General features: G+C 42.0%; 2 protein-coding genes across 3 annotated transcripts in view; one reads left to right on the forward strand and one right to left on the reverse strand.

The window, feature by feature from the left end:
* Positions 1-3,455, reverse strand: part of mphosph8 (M-phase phosphoprotein 8) — a 38,299-nt gene extending 34,844 nt beyond the window's left edge. For both annotated transcript variants that reach the window (XM_080753209.1, XM_080753208.1), the window contains exon 1: positions 3,240-3,455. In XM_080753209.1, the coding sequence (XP_080609335.1) occupies positions 3,240-3,341 (102 nt within the window). In that variant the 5' untranslated portion in view covers positions 3,342-3,455. The remainder of the gene's footprint in view (positions 1-3,239) is intronic.
* Positions 3,456-18,027: 14,572 nt separating this feature from the next.
* The window catches only part of ift88 (intraflagellar transport 88 homolog), a gene marked incomplete at both ends in the record, with an annotated part of 31,920 nt that continues 31,777 nt past the window's right edge, over positions 18,028-18,170 (forward strand). The window contains one exon of the mRNA XM_080752859.1: positions 18,028-18,111. Coding sequence (XP_080608985.1) covers positions 18,028-18,111 — 84 coding nt within the window. The remainder of the gene's footprint in view (positions 18,112-18,170) is intronic.

The following is an 18,170-nucleotide window of genomic DNA, read 5'->3' on the forward strand; positions in this document are numbered from 1 at the left end:
TCTTTCACTTACACCCATAGGGTGCTCCACAAATGCTACAAATTTAACAGTGTGTTGCTGAAATGTTAACTCCCAGTCATAGAAACTATTTCCCCCGCTTGTCTCCCAATGATGGCTGTACCCTACGACAAACGTACTTAGGCAACCTGGCCTGGCAGAGAACAGAAGACAAACAAAGAGCTACAGTAGCTGGCAAGAGCTTCAAAGACTTGTTTTTCTCTTTTGTTTTTTGAGTCAGCTCAGAAAGTAGTAGCTGTGGTAGCTGATTCACTGGACCAGCCATTTCTGTGGGCAGGTCTGACTGTAGTCTATTGATTGAAACCACTAGATTTGGAGTTAGACTACCTGATTTGATAGGCAAGGTGACTGTGACAATCTTGGACTTGTGTGAAAGAGGCTGCATGCACAACACACCACACTGTCTATTATCCCTGTTGAAACATAAAAAGGGCTTTATCTATGAATGAGGTGCAAAGAACGCCAGGGAAGCAGAGATCTGATTGTTTTCACGGCGACACTTTACCGCGATGGTCGGCCCCGGTTTGGATTTTAGTTTCGCGAGCGTTTGTAAACAAATGGATTATCTTCCTCAATCGTCAGTGGACACTCACGTGCACACGCACGAAGCTTCCGAGGCTCTTCAAAATAAAGCGTGAGTGAACGGCGGCAGCAGCAACAGCTAGAAATGTTAGAAACCTTGGCTTCCCATGTGTTAAGATGGTGGACCAGAACATAATCATTGGCTAATTTAAGAACTGGTCCTTGTAGCAGACTGTATTGTATGCAATAATAACTATATTAATTGTGGGCTCGCTGAAAGCGAGCACACGTATGTTATCTTCATTATTACTTTATATATCAGTCAGTCAAGTTCTCCTTAGCCAATGAGGTGCAGCCAAAGGGTAGACCTTTGTTACATGCGAGCCCACACTGTTTCGTAGGAAGTTCTAGGAACAGTATTTTTAGTTACTATACATGTTAATAAATAAAGATCTGGGGCATATGTGCATAGTGATAGAACTGTATGTGTAAACAAATGTAACAGGTGTAGACAGAAATGCTTGGGTAATCATGAGATAAACAAGCTCTTTCACAGAACAGGAGCCCAAGGTCTCTTCTTGATGGATATGGAGAGAAACAGCATATTTATTGCCAAGCCTTAAGGCATGTGAAACTCCTACCTGTGTCATTCACTAACAAGGATCACTAACTTAACAAGGATAAAAGCATTCTTGCATGCACATATAATGCATTTTGTATCATATGTGCATCATATGATGCAAAATGCATCATCATTCATGCTGAAATACTAAAATATCTCAAAACACAGATTGAACACAAAAAATAACTCAGGATTGTGTTGATCTTGTCCCAAACAACAATAAAATAAGATCTGGTTGTCCCAGAGGTGAACTGGGACTTTAAGGTGGGGATAGAGTCTATTTTGACATCATAACGTGTGAGACGGTCAGTGAGTTAAATTATTCACAAAATAATTTGCAGAGCCAGATATTATCGCTAGAAGACCAGGGTTTGTTCCAGGGACGCCCAGAAGCCAAGATTTGAGTTACAAATGTTTGCTTTAAAAAATATACTGTATATATTCAAAGATTTGCACACATTTTCAAAAGTAGCAGATCCATCTGCTATTTTCTTACAGGTATCCAAAGTACAAAATGATTTGTTTTGATTTTTTTCTCCTCCAGTCTTAATTAAACAAAGGGTCTTCTCCTTGACCGTGGTATGTGGTTAGGTTATGTTGATTCCATCACACAATTAGTTAAACAAGAACACAGGATTGTATTGATTGTGTCCCAAACAACAATAAAATAAGATAGGGTTGTCCCAGAGGTGAAGTGGCCCTTTAAGTAAGCTGTTAGTAGGCAGCTGTTTGGCTCCATGGTCTGGAGAGGTAGCAGTGCCCCCAGAGCCAGACTGTGACTGTAAACAAACAATGTTATGCTTACTTGTTAACAGTTGTAATGTTATAATGGCATAATTAGATAACTCACTTTAAAGTCTCACTAATACATGTAACTTTTTTTTTAAATGAATGAAATGAAAACGTGTCCAATGTCCATTCTGCACAGTAGAGTATGTTAATACAAAATAATGACACAGTTGGGGCGGTTGTATTTTGTCTCCCTGCTCTTCTATTGAGACATTTAAATTGTGTCAAAAGACACCGGATCTGACAATGAATTTTGACCTGATGGTCAAGATTTGATTTAGGCCTATCCCCCGAGCAAGCAGACATGGGCTCAGCTCAATGGTAAACATTTCGACACTTGAGCAGTAAACTTCAGGAAAAGTCCAGAGGAAAGTTACATAGTGCTCAGTGCTGCTTTAAGTAGATGAAATACTAACACAAGTTACACAACATGTTTTTCCCCCCCCACATAAAAATTAAAAGAAGCTGGAAAAGGTCCTTGTTACAGAGTAAAAAGGGCTTCAATCGGCAATCAGTCGTTGTCCGACGTTATCTGAGATTTTGAGATTTACGAGTAAAAATATCATTTTTTATTTTGATTCGGTATTGGAAATGGATACCAGGATAGTCTGCTAGTGGTGCAAATCAAATAAACAACGCTGCGATCATGCTAAACGTTAGCTATCATAATATTATAATGGTTGATCTCAGCATGCACACGTAGAGATCAGCATTAAAGACATCATGTGCGCTAGAGATGTCTGATCGTGATGACTGACTGTCCTTGGCATGGCCATTGTTCAGTAAAAATGAATGTTATGTACACTACAGCAGCCTGTCCTTGGCCTGCACTGCACAGCCTGGGAGAAGCGGACATGAGCAATCATGGCTAAAGTTGTATGGTATGATTAGTCTACTCTACAGTTTTACGGTGCATTTATGTCGCGCGCGCCCTCGTGTGTGTGTGTGTGTGTGTGTGTGTGTGTGTGTGTGTGTGTGTGTGTGTGTGTGTGCGTGCGTGCGGTGTACACACACAGTGCTCTGGACATCCCACAGCTACAACTGGCTACATTTTTTAAGTGGCCTCAGCATCATGGCGTCGTTATTATTAATATGCGTTTTTGCAAACAACATCGTATACCCACATCCAAGTGAACACAAACACACTGTGTGAGTGTTTGTGTATAGGCTACTGGCTTAAGTTCAAACGCAGCCTGATGCGTCGTAACAGACAGAGAGAGCAGAGACAGTGAAAGCTATGCCATGCAGCCATGTTTGTGCAGTAGCAGCAGCAGCTCCTTCTCTTTACCTCCTCCACTCGCATGTCAATAATCCTCTCCACCTCGTACTGGTCTTCCACCTCGTCATCTTGCTCGCTGTCAGCCTCGACCCGCTCCGCTTCGCCCGCCATCCCTGCGGTGGTTCCGGCGGCCGCTGCGCTGTGTGCAGCAACGCTAAAAAGAGGGGAAATAAATAAAAGAAAGGAGCTTTTTTCCCTTCTTTTTTTACTCCGTCGGGCCCGCGGTGGGTTAGCTACTACTAGCTGCTAGCATCAGCGGGCTACAGACAGTACAACGTTGAGGTGGGACGTTCGCGAACGAATCGAGTCTTTTGAACGGCTCTTTGAAATGAACGATGGGATCCGGTTCGCAGTAGGGAGCCGTTCCTTTCAAATGAACAGTGGCAAGGAAGTTCAGATAAGGGAAGGATGCTGATGCGTTTTTTGGGAGTGCATCTCTCCACTCCGACATGTCTCCTTTCCGACATGTCTCCATTCCGACACTAACCCCTCTAACCCTAACCCTTAGGCCCATGGGAGTGTCGCCACTCCGACAATAAGAAGTCAATTTCGGAGTGGCGACATGTCGGAATGGAGAGAGCCTCCCGTTTTTTGGCACCACGGCTACGCACCATGACACTCTTGGTGGCAAAACTAGCACCGGAAGTTTGGTGAATAACATTGTCTATGAGAGCCGGCTGGGACAGCTCATGCACAAAAAAAAATCACATTGTTTTCTGCTGTGTTGCTTTTCGGTGTGTACGCTGTATAACTTTATAGAGGTACCTAAAGAGCACAAAGTACGTTTCTGAACTAGCTAGTATTGCGAGACTCTCCACCATTCCCTGTCTGGAATTCAAATCTCACGATATCTCTGAGACAAACTATACTTGCCGCAGTTTAGCTGCTTCAATAACATTATGTGCTGTTCACATAGCCTGATTTCAGACTTGAGTCTGACATTGTCCTATTGACAAGAGATTTCAAAGGGGAGGGGATTTGAAATTCCCAATCACAAGAGATCTGGTGGTAGGGGTTGTGTTTGACTTGTGTGTACACAAAAACATTCCCCCTCCCCTCTATGACAGGCATCAAACAGGTCGTTGTCTTTGATGCTAACGAGGTGTGCAAAACCCACTTTGAAGTTCAAAGGGAGCAATTAAGAGCTTTGACTGAGCTCCCCCTCCCTCCACTGTTTCTGTTGATTTTCAAAAGTTAGACCCACCCCCTCCTTCGAGGCTCCGACTCTCATTGGCTTGGTTCTGCCTAAACCAGAGAAAATTTAGCGTCACATGACAACACCAGACCAAGAGAACCAGTCCGCTCAGAGAGTGGGCGGGTCTATGGGCTGGAGCCAGGCAACTGTGCACATCGAAAAGCATGTGATTGTAAAAATACCTGTGATGTGTCTTCTTTTGTATTCCTGGAGCAATTATATAACAAAGTTCGCAATCGTTCAGAATAATTTTTTTGTTCATGAGCTGTCCCAGCCGGCTCTCATAGACTCCAATGTTATTCATCGAACTTCTGGTGCGAGTTTTGTCACCGAAAGTGTCATGGCGCATAGCCGTGGTCACTGAGCTGTCTTCTCCTCGTAATCTTCTTGAACAGTGGGGGGGAAAACAAAAGTAGCCTACAAACATTATTTACTTGTGTAAAAGTATCAATACTGCAATGTAGAAATACTCTGGCTGCCACAAGTAGAAGTTTGTCCCATTTCAAGTTTTCCAATATGGCCGAAATGCATATACGGTTTAAGTGATTTGTAATTATAATCAAAATCTACAAAGTGACAAGTAACTAATATGAGTCTTTTGAACGGCTCTTTGAAAGGAACGAATCGCAGAGATTCGTCTCACTTAAAAGAACCATAAATCCCATCTTTTAGTACAACGCCGTCTAACATCCTCGCGTCACCAGGCTCCCAGCAGTACCCGTGGAAAGCTTGTATCCAGTTCGTGTGGGACCAGTGACATCCGGTCTGTGGCCCGCCCTCACTGCAAAACTGTATCCCGTCATTTTTAACGCGCACCTCATTCTTACAAGGTAGAATAACCGTTTCCGTATCCGCCGCGACTCTATACCGGATGTGTAAAGTGGCCAAGCGAATTTATGCCACTCAGCCGACAGCGCAGCTAGTGGTGTGCTGCTGCTGCCCACTGCAGCCCCACCGCTAAACATTAGCCAGCGAAAAAACTAAAAACATGGTGGACATAAAAAAAAAAGTGTAAAGTAACTAAGTAGATTTACTTAAGTATTGATTGAAGACTTTATTAGCAGTTTGCATAGGAAAAGGTACAGTTTCATGACAGTAGGTCTACAGTTCACTGGCACAATATAAGGTCAATTAAAGGGATACCTCAAAAAGCTTTTGGGCTTGTTATAATACTGTACTTAAGTACAATTTTGAGGTTGGAGTATTTCCAATTTTTAATACTTTTACTTCTACTTCACAACATCTCGGATCCAAATATTGTACTTTTACTCCTCTACATTTACTTGAACATTTTAGTTACTAGTTACATTGTAGATATTTTTCGATTCAATTCAATGTCTATTTCAGACCCAGGGAGATCCATATCAACACTGATTTTGATGCCAATAAATACTTTGGTACTTTTACTCAAGTACATTTTGAATTCCAGACTTTTACTTGTAACAGAGAGTATTTCTACATTGCAGTATTGATACTTTTACTTAAGTAAGAAACGTGAGTACTTTTCCCACCACAGGTCTGAGGAGGACTGCAGCACATTGATTGGCTGACTGGTTGGTTGTAAAGCAACCGTTGAAGCGAGGAGACAGGCAACCATGTAGCCAGTTTGTGGTGTGTTCTCTGACTCTGAGCTCTTTTAAGAGCCAGCTGTTGAACGTGCACTCTTATTTGTCGTAGCCAATACATCTCTTTAAGTAAGGCTTGATTGGAGATAATCTTCGCAGCTGGCTAGTAAATCCATAGAGGTATATATATATTATATATAGTAACTCCCTATCATAGAGATTCAGAGATGGTACATGTACAGTAGTTGTCTCCCTGACGACCGAGACCAAGTCCCTGCAGGCTATGGGACAAACTTTCTCTACTTATATAGGTGGGTGAGTCATGGGAGTCATACTTTGGTAGAGATTTTATGTGCTCAGAGTCACAGATCATCCAGTGTTATAAAGACAAAACAAAACAAATTATCACTTTCTTTGGCTTTGACTGAAGCTGGCGGCGCAAAAACATGAACACATTGTAACATGACTTAATATCTGATTCAGTAACCTAGGATGCTAGTTGTAAAATAAAGTATTTCTAGTCATACATAGTCAAGCATTTGCTTGGAGCAGACATTTCATTTTCTGATAACACTGGTAGGCCTATACAGCGTGTATAAGGTAGATTTTACTATGAGGGAGAACAACTATATAATGTGCTTTATTAGAGTTTATAACCCACCTCATCCTGTTGGACTGAATCTCTTTCTTGGCATCAGTGCAGTCATAACGATTTTTCTCCTTGTGGACAGAAAAATAAAGTTATTTATCTTGTAGCCTATAGACCCGTTTCTTGTTTACAAACATTGAGACTAAATGCACAGGTGACTGTATCATGTAATCAATTCCCACCAATCCCCAAACCTGTTGTTTTGGGGAGTGCTGGTTTCATTGGCTAATTTTGGTACCGACCTGCGCGCGCATCTAGTTCTTATCAGTGTAACGTGGACCAGAAATGCGTCTATACAGACAAAAACATGTGTCCATAATAACAACATATCACACTATAATAACACTCACACACACATACAGATACAGTACGTACTGTATAACGGCTGAGCAGAGGTGTTCATCTTAAGTCATATGTTTGTTCACTGAACAAGCAAAGTTTAAAGGTCAAGTGTGTGTTTGTTGTCTGTGTTGCATTAATACCTTCTTCCTAATATGAGTATTCTTTGTGTTGTCCAACAGAATATCCATATCATCTAGGCCTGCATACAGATAGACAGGATGACATACAGAGAGTTAGACAGGTATAAAAGAATAGACATCATATAGAATCAGGTTGACTTTATTACATTTCCCAGAAGAATGCCACTCAACTCTCTCTCTCTCTCTCTCTGTGTGTGTGTGTGTGTGTGTGTGTGTGTGTGTGTGTGTGTGTGTGTGTGTGTGTGTGTGTGTGTGTGTGTGTGTGTGTGTGTGTGTGTGTGTGTGTGTGTGTGTGTCCAAATGGAGGGCCATACAGTTAGCAAGGTACTGCTCAGTGTTAGCCGTTATAGGAAGCTGCTCAATTTGGAGGAGGTGTTGTTTCCTTTACCCATGATTTATGTCTGCTGTGTCTGACAAGTATGTCAACTATGCTATATGTAACAATGTTCTGCCGTTTAGGTTCTTTGTAACTGACCGTTCTTTCATATTGTCTGACTGCACTGTCAGTGTTTATGACCTTTTGTAAGAGGCATCCGTGTACTTATATGTTCATGTGGTCATAAATAAACATTTCAAATTTGTGTGTGTGTGTGTGTGTGTGTGTGTGTGTGTGTGTGTGTGTGTGTGTGTGTGTGTGTGTGTGTGTGTGTGTGAACTATATTGTATGTAACAATGTTCTGCCGTATAATGTCTGACTGCACTGGCAGTGTTTATGTCCTTTGTATGAGGCATCCTTGTATGTCTGTTCACGTGGACATAAATAAACATTTCAAATGTGTGTGTGTTGGGGGAACCTTCATATTCAAAGTCTCCAAAGCTCTTTGTGTCAGGCACCACCAGTCGACTCAAACTCCCAAAGTTCTCTAACCTTCTCTGGTGGAGACACACAACACGAAAGAACACAAGAGGGAGAATGAATGGGTGGTGATTTTACTTCCTGGTTGTTTAACTCAGTGGTTCTCAAATGTTTTGGGTGACGACCTCCAACAAAAATGAATTGGCCAAGCCTTGTGACAGCCCTCTTTCACGACTCACCGACCAAACAACATACACACTGAACAAACATAATAAAATAGCAAAAACAACTATATTAACCAGTGAGACGCCCTAAGGGATAGAAGCCGCTGAAACAACAGAGACTGACACAATATGTCCATATACAGTATGGGCATTCTCAGACATGGGCTTAATACTGATGACATCAAGGATCTCCATATGGGCATAAAAGGGACAAGGACGGAATTAATTTGCAAGTGTGACTCGCGTCGCGACAACCACACCTGTTATTATGAGGCTGACACAATATGTCCATATATGGGCATTCCCAGATTTGGGCTTAATATGGATGACATCAGTGATTTCCATATATCGGTATAAAAGGGATGAGGACAGAATTAATTTTCAAGTGTGGTTGTTGAGACGATTTTTAATTCAGATTTTCTTTTAGCACATTCAGAAAAGCATCTGGTGACAGACAGACAGTTAGACAGAAAGGTGTGTAGACAGACAGACAGACAGACAGACAGACAGACAGACAGACAGACAGACAGACAGGTACCACTAGTGGTGTTTCCTGGACCCTTTTTGCCATGACAATAGCTTCCTTTAGCCCCTTCTTGTACACCTCAGATGCAGTCTGTAAACATAACATCAATATAATATTACATTCATATAAATACAATATTTGATAAAACTGCATTCTCAAAGATAATGCATATATTTAAATATATACAGTGTACAATAAATCATGTAAATACAATTTAAAATAATTGATTTATAAAAGGCACTTTTACTGGAGTTCTTAAAACAATAATTACAACTAGAAAAATATTGTTCCTTCGAAACAATTGTGGGCTCGCTTCAAGCCGGAAAACAATGGCTATAAAAGTACAAAATGTCAAGATCGCAGGCAGTGCTCTCTTTGACGTTACTGACGTCAAAGATTGGTCCATTTTGTTCCAAAAATGTGTTGTGCAAAAGTTGACCCGCTGGTGGCGCTATAACAGGCCAATGTAAGAAGGGTGGTATCTGTTCCTTGACCTATTGGGAATGTGCTTGCAAGATTTCACGCACATTGCAGGCTGTGTTCATGATTTGAGGTGTTTTTGGCTTTGGCCACTTTATCGCTGCTTGCAGCTATATTCATTTTTCTTTTGGTGTGTGTGTGTGCACTTCATAGGCATATTAGATAAAGGTCCTTAGATTGTGTGTAGAATGTTTCATGCAAATTGCAAAAAAAAAATCCTAACGGGTTTAAGCGTTTCACAAACTGCTCAAAATGATATAGCGCCCCCCTTTGGCCAATTGGGGTAAGATTGGTTTTAGTGATATTTGGACTAACACTCTACATCTTTGCCAAATGCCATGAACATGTTACTTTGCATGTATGATTTAGAGGCAGAAGAATAATTTGCATAAAACTGCAATATTCATTGAATTTATTTAAAAAAGCATGTTTCAATTTTAAAGAAATCCGATCTGACAGATCTTTAGATATCGGTCCAAAGTTCACGTAAAAAAAGTTTTGTGCACGTGGAGCGAAAATTTCAGAATAAAAGCGGGTTTACGCGTTTTACAAACTGCTCAAAATGGCGGAAAATTGAAGGGCGGAGCATACTTAACAACGACACAGATGTCTTCCGCTTGAGTCAAAGCACGCGTGTAACAAGTTGCATGTCTTCAAACGAAACGAGTCATGACTTATGCCCGTTTGAAGTTTGAATTTTCAAACGCTTCGTATAGCGCCCCCCCTTTGGCCGATTGGAATAAAATTGGTTTCAGTGATACTTTGACTAACCCTCCACATCTTTGCCAAATGCCATGAACGTGTAACTTTGCATGTATGATTTAGAGGCTGAAGAATAATTTGCATAAAACCGCAATATTGATTGAATTATTAAAAAATTATATTTCACTTTAAAAGAAATCCGCCGAGACTAGTTTGACCGTATTGGTCCAAAGTTCATGTGAAAAAAGTTTTGTGCGCGTAACGAAAAAAACCCAGGAGGAGATAGATTTTTACTGTTTTTCATATTATTCCGAATTGTGGGAGACCTAAAGGTCAGAGGTCAAAAGTTAGAGGGTAAAAGTTGTTCGGCATGAGGAGACGCATAAGTGTATACAGTTTTCATGGCTGTATGTATAACACAGCATGAGCTATACCTGTTCAAAGATCGCACTTTCGAAGGCTTCCTACAGCGCCACCATTTGGCCGATTGCTGTATAAAATAATAGCACACTTCGCCACTGTAAGCTGAACACATTGATGTTTTTATTTTCATTTTCTCACTAAGTATGTAGGAGTAGAAAGGAACCGAAGATCCCGTCTACTGATTGCCTGATAGATAAATAAATAATGACAATATCTAAAGTGTGCTCGCCTTATAGGCGAGCCCACAATAAACTAGAACAGGGGTCTTCAACAGGGGGTCCGGGACCCCTAGGGGTCCTCAGATTTACTACAGGGGGGCCACCAAAGAGGATAATGATTTTAAATGAACAATTGAACCCTCGCATCCCTATACTCCGAGGAGAACTTCAGCCAAAAATAGCAGATCTACAAGCTCTCAACACCTCGCGCTGCGAGGCATTGAGAGCCTGTAGATCGGCTGTTTTTGGCAAATAGGTTTGGTGTAGAGGTGAAAAAGAGCAGACCAAGTACAGAGTGAAAGGTCAAAGTTTACTAAGTATCGACGATTTATGATTTTAAGTGGTTAAGTGTCAAACAAGTTTTCTGGAAATAATATACAGTAAAATCACTTTGTTGTTAAATAAATACACATCATCCATATTTAAGTTATCAAACAAAACATTAAAGGAGCTATAGTCAACTTTTTCTTGAAAAACGGATGCTAAAATAAAAATGTTTCGAAAATATTTTATAAAGAAATAAGCTTCATATATGTGTTTCTATTCAAAAATGACCACAAAAAGCGTAAAATAATGATAAAATAATCATTTTGGCCATTGTCAGACAGACACTTTGTTTACATTCTAGTCTATAGAATAGGATGTAAACAAAGTGTCGGCCCTACAATGAAAAAGTTGACTATAGCTCCTTTAAATATAGGTTGACACTCAACTCAAAACAGGTACTGTGAAAATATTAACTAAACCAACTACCTAAAATAACTTACAGTTCCTCATTGATGCACAACATGGAACAGTAGCTGCTGTCCTGTTAGTGAATCTCTGCAAACTGAGCTTACTCTGCACCCCAAGCTGAACTAACTAAAAATAATTGACAAAGCAGGTATCTTTAACGAACTCTATTAAGGACATCAAAGGACCTGTAGGACATCAAAGGATCTCTGCTGCATGCCTGTTGGCAAGGCATTGGCCTTTCTAACAGCAACAGATACGCGACAGATACCCAACCGAACGCAGTACTTACGCACTCTGCTGGCGCAAGTAATAAAGCTCCTTTGAGTTGAATTGTGGCGTGCGACTGCTGGTGAACGCGGATAAATGGGCGTGCACAGCCGTTCTCACCGACCACGCACGTTGTTCCAGTTGCGAACGTAAAAAAAGCAGTGGATATGAGCAGTTCATTTCGTTAAACTGTACCCTGTGTGTGAGAAAGGAATGTGTGCGTGTGCGAGTGGCCGTGTGTGTGTGTGTGTGTGTGTGTGTGTGTGTGTGTGTGTGTGTGTGTGTGTGTGTGTGTGTGTGTGTGTGTGAGAGGAGGGGTGCGTGTGTGTGTGTGTGTGTGTGTGTGTGTGTGTGTGTGTGTGTGTGTGTGTGTGTGTGTGTGTGTGCCTGGCCTGCTCAACAGTCCGACTTTGTCAGCCAGCGGTATTGCAGCTCATGCTACGGACATTCATGCTACAGACAAACAAACTAACAAAGCTACACACATAGTCACGCTAAGGAGGCGGTGTGACCACCGCTCAAAAAGGGGTTGTCCAAGCGCATTCTCATAAATGCATTGAGCAGATGACAGCTGGCCAGGATTGGTGAGAATAGTCGTGCACGCAATAAATGCCTCGCACACACACACAGATAGAGAGAGAAAAAGGCATATGTCAAGAGCTTTCCAAATCAGCTGCCCCCTGTCTCTAACACGTTGTGTTAACTTACTGACGGCTCAAAGGTGTCTCAGGGACAAGATTCATCGGCCAATTAAATGGCGCTTGGGTGAGGGGGCATCAGCCAATTAAATGGCGCTCGGGGGAGGGCAGAGAACGGTGTTGATCAAGATGTGTCATCATGCATGGCCTTTTTAACAGGAGTTGTTACACGAGTCACAGTGGGTTTTATTTCACGTGCGCAACTGGACTATCCACCTGCTGCCGGTGAGAATGGCTGCGGACGCCCATTCATCCATGTTGAGAATTTGAAAAAAAGAAAATATGTTTGAACCACCCGAACCCTAGCATCCCTATTTTGTGTTTGATTAAAACAGCAGATCGACAAGCGCACATCCCGTCGCATCGGACCCAAGAACCTGGCCTGCGTCAGGCTCTAGTCAAGTTAGTGAGGCAGAAATATGTGTATATAAGTGTACTCACGGTCAGGACGTAGTCTTCACTAAGTTCTGTGTAAGGCCTGACCTTACTACTATGTAACCAGGATACACTGACTGGCTCTCCTAGATAGGTGACATGGTACCTACACTGGATACACACATGCACGCACGTACACACAAACTTGATCATTACATTTAGAACTGTATATACACATTGTCATCAATTGCTGACCATTGGTGATTATAATATTTTACAGACTGTTTATTACACACACTGAGGTATATATAGACAGTTGATTCTTATTCTTACAGGCTGTTTGTCTATCTTGTTAAACTCGCAGAAAGTGTTGGTGTCTGGGTCTTTTTCTATCAGAGCAGGCCACCTAGAAGAAGAAAAAAGATGAACCAAATGGACCCTTATGGGTATGTAACTCAGAGTGTACATATGGAATCAAATGAACCGTTAGGGTCCATTTGGTTCCATTTGTACCAGTGGTTCTCTAGACCAGGGGTTCCCAAAAATGTTTGGCTCGGGGCACCCCATAAATATTTTTTTCATCCGAGGCACCCCTACATTATATTTCTAATTTTCATTCCAGCACCTTTTATTTATAGCATATTTTAGGAGGAAAATGAGATAGGAGCCATTTTGGTTAGAACTGACTGAAAATAACTTTGTACTTCAAGTTTAAAATTATACTAAATATATTTTTAAATGTCCAAATAAATTTCAAATATTATCAAATTATCTCGCAGCACCCCTGGACTGCCGTCACCCACTTTGAAAACCCCTGCTCTAGACAAGTTTGAGAACAACTGGTCTAGGCAAGGCCTCCCCTGTGTCCTCTGAACAGCGCATCCGATCAAAAAGAACTCCTCTCATGTCTTTCAGAGCTTTTATATAGTAGTAAATGATTAGGGAGGCACGGTGGCATAGTCAGTAGTGCTGTTGCCTAAAAGCTAGAAGATTGGGGGACGCTGTGGGCGTTGGGGCCGTGTTCTCTCCCCCGTGTCACCCAACCCTTCCTAGGTTGCGATGGTGAAAAGGGCCTTTTTGTTTAGAGTTTACATGTTCTCCCTGTGTCCCCTAAAGCAGGTACCCTCACAAAAACATGCAGTAATCCTGGTCTCTATACTGCCTCCCCCTGGCCAGCCGGGGGGAGTGCCTGATGGAGGGGGAAAGAACTAGTTGAAATAACGTGTTCCTTCCACACGCTACGTCCTACCGGGGAAACTCTACGTGATAAGAAGCAGCCTGCTCACTCCTCATGCATTGAAAGAAGCATGAGCTCTGTTTGGGGCTCTCCCCAGGTTGGCAGAGGGAGTGCAGCGCCCAGGATTAAAGTTTAGGGCCTAAGCCTTAGGCAATTGGCACAAATTGTGGGACAAAAAAAGAAGAAAAAATAAAGCATGATTCAACAATTTACAGTTTCTTTACATGCAGCCTGATCAAAGACCTTTTCAGCGGTTTCAATTATTTCTGTGTGTAGTGTTGTTTACCAGGGGTATCCGCTCAGCTGGGCCCAGACCAGAGAACCTCTCACCAGATTATTTGTCATCGTCATCTCCATCATACTCCTCAGAAACCACACAACTGCTGTACTTGATCTAGACAGAGACAGATTATTAAGGAGAGGGAGACTACTATCAAGAAGCTTTATTTGTATACCACATTTCATACACAAAGACAACACCAAGTACCTTACTTCACATAAACAAGGCATAAAGGGTTAAGTTGTGGTACTGTAGACAACATTCTTGTACTAAGATGTGCTGTTAACATTTTTAAACAATCTGTCAACTAGCAATTCAAAAAGTGTGAGATCTCCAGCTATAATGCAGGCAAGTTATAACATTCAAGTATACTGTTATTCTATGCTTCTGAATTTGGACCATCCAAAATCTCACCACCTGTATCCCTTTACCAGGGGAGTTATACGTGAGAGAAAGGAAGGAAGGAAAGCAATGGAAAAGCAAGAGTCACAAACTTTGATTGATTTGTAGAGTGGACAATAATATTATTACTATTATGTAACTTTCCTCTTTTACCCCAAATTTGATTCTGGTTTCCTGACATTTTCACCATTGAGCTAATAGATAATCTTGATCTTAGGGTCAAAATTGGACAGCTAGGTACAGCGTGTCGCAGGTTCGACTCCCACTCCCCATTTCCTGTCAGACTACTGTAATCTATCAATAAAGGCAAATAATAAGCCAAAATAATATCTTTAATAATATCTTGTGTCAGCAGATCCTGTGTCTAGGTGAGACAACACATTTCTTACTATTCAAGTAAAACAGAATAATCGCTAAGAACATATTCGATAGTTGCTGTTAGTTGCACATACAGCGCACACGCGCGCGCGCACACACACACACACACACACACACACACACACACACACACACACACACACACACACGTACACGTACAACTATATACTGAAAGACAGCTGTCGGCACTAGTATTGGCTTTATTTAACAAAAATGTATCACTACTGTACCTTTCATCCTATAAAAGTATTGTGTTATAACTGCCTACTGACAGCAGTGTTTAATCAAATGTTGATTATGGTGTGCAGACCACAAATGGAATGTTGCACTTAGAGGACATTAATTCATTAAAATTAAAAAGAATATTTCTTTATCTGGAGACACTCATATTCCTTTTAGAACAGAGATAAATGAGCTCTTTCATAGAAAAGGAGCTCAAGGTCACTTCTTGATACAGAGAGAAACTGTGCATTGTGGCATGTGAAACTCCTTTCACTCTCAACATGGATACAAAATAGTTCTTAAGTTGGGGGTAGAGATTCACTATTTGGGGACATTATAGCCTATGTCAGATAGACAGTCAGATATTGTAAATTATGTACAAAATACTTTGCCGGGTCTGTTGCCTATACAACTGCTGTAAGATCAGAGGTTTATGCATCGTAATAGAGTAACAGAGTCTGCATGTGTTGTGTTCATATAATGTCTGTTATGAGTATTATTTGTGAATTTGTGTATATTTGTTGAGTGAAAACTACCTTCTTCCTAATCTGAGCATTCTGTCTATTGTCCAAAACAGACAGACCAACACAACAGACATACAGTCAGGTAGATAGATGGAGACAGACAGACAGACAGACAGACCGACAGACAGACCGACAGACAGACAGACAGACAGACAGACAGACAGACAGACAGACAGACAGACAGACAGACAGGTAGCTACAGTAGACATACAGGTAGACATGGATACAGACAGAGAGACAGGTCAGGTAGGCCTATACTAGATAGATACACACACACACGCACGCACGCGCGCGCGCGCGCGCACACACACACACACACACACACACACACACACACACACACACACACATTGGTGGCAATGCTGTACAGTAGTCTATGTATGCTAACAGAAGATTAACGATAGCAATGTAGCATTAATTTAAAAAAAACATACATAAATAACTTTAATTGTTTTGAGTATTAAATAATTAATTGCCAACTAAGACTTAAGTTGTGTGCAGAATGTTTTGTTTCATTTGATTCTACCTACCTCAGTGAAAGGGACATGCAGCATAAAGTTACTTCTCATCATCTCCGGAGACCCACTGTTGAATTAATAAAGCACTTTACCAAAAACACCAGATCTGAAAACCATCATGTTGACAGGCCGGAGGCGGTATGTGGGCCAATGGGCTTTGAGCACAACCTCATCTGTGTTTTGTGAGCCAATGGGATTGGGAATCCGTTAGTTAGGAACCGCCCTTTTCATATTTCCTCAGCCACGCCCCCCTTTCAGCTTTTATTTTCAGTAGTTCTCAAACTTTTTCATATCAAGGACCCCCAAATTGACACTTATTAGCCCGCGGACCCCCATTTGAAAAGATATGCCGACGACCCCCTTAAGAGAAGGGTTGTACAGCTCTGTATCAGTGATTCTCAACCATTTTACCCCCAGTTTGGATCAGGCTACGGAACCCCATTTACATTTAATGGTATTTCTATCTCTGAGACCATAATTTATATTGCAAAATCAATCTTAATTTAACTCTGGGACTGGGAGTGTACAAATGGAACCAACATAAACACTGTCAGTGCTACCAGATCCATAAGGGTCCAAAACGAAAGGGTTCCTATGAATATCACTTAGCTGGGGGTCCCCCTGGAACTCCCTCAAGGACCCCTGGCCTGGGGGTCCCCGGACCCCACTTTGAGAAACAATGTTTTAAATGCACATGATACACAGCCCCTAACCTCCTACGTGTCCATGGCTGCTTTGACCCAATTAAAATAGCCCTACTGTTTCTACTTTAAAAATATGCAAGTCTAAACTGGGTGCATTGATTGACTTATCTGGTAAAGGAACTGTACGTACTGGGTCACTGTGCCGGTGGGAAGTACAGTACAGGTAAGGTATATCAATATCAACAGAACACGTTCAGTTGGACACACACAAGGCAGCTGCTGTTAATTTCAGCTCAGCTGCTTGTCATTGAAGTGAAAGGCAACTGGTCTGGAGTGTAGCCCTAAACCTAACCTGTAACCTTACTATCTGGCGCCATCTGCTGGCTGAACTGAAAACAACATCCCCCGTTCACTTGAATGGAGGGAGTTAAATGATACGACACCAGACCCGGCAGACCGACAATGAGACAGCCAGCAAATACAGTCCCCTGCTCACCTAACCAGAACCACTGCCAATGCCATTCGTTATAACTTATAAACAGAAGAATATTAGGCGCTCTACAGACGGACAGCGGTTGCCGCCGGGGCTCCCGCTTGGATCTGCGAGGACCGCGCCGCGGTGATACACAAACACACTCGCTCTGCGAGTAAACGCTGCGCGGTATTTCACAAAGATGAACACAATCCATCTCTCACCGCCCGCGTACGCATGCACAAACGAGCACGCTCGCGGGGGATTTCACGGGGCCGCGCCCGCTCGCCTCGCCGCCCCAAAACTCCGCTGCGCGGCTGAAAAAGCCGCCCGCCTCCCATTGAAAATGAATTGCTAGGAGGCGGTGACCGCGTACCGTGTGCAATCCCCTTAAACCTTAATTTATGCGATGACGAAGTATGAATCTGGCTCTCTACCTCATTTCTGCGTGGCGTGCGCGTGCGCGCGCTGGCCACACAGCGCTTCCAGTTGTATCTTAGCAACGGACGAAATCATTTTTTGACCAATCACATTAGTGCAAACGAATGACTGGCAGCCTTCTGACCAACCAGAAGCTAGACGACGAAAGATGTCCCGCCCTGTATCGCTTTGCATTGTGGGACTGGACGTCAACAAACGATTAGCTAGAAAGAATAGCTGATGCCTTTTATTTCTTTACCAAACTGTATTTTTATTGTTGACCATAACAATAGTGTTGTTTAATATTGTTGTCCTTAACAACTAAAGGTTTCTTTAATAGGCTGTTGTTGGAAACAGTAGGCCATATGATGGAACATGTGCATCTTGCTGAAGAGGAGGATGATCTTTATTCTGGCTACAACGACTATAATCCAACTTTTGACTCAGAGGTAAATTAAACAACATTATCTCTCTCATGTCCACTGGTGGGAAAAGTACTCAAATGGTT

This window comes from Nannobrachium achirus (genome assembly GCF_963921795.1).
Source record: "Nannobrachium achirus genome assembly, chromosome: 22".
NCBI lineage: Eukaryota > Metazoa > Chordata > Actinopteri > Myctophiformes > Myctophidae > Nannobrachium > Nannobrachium achirus.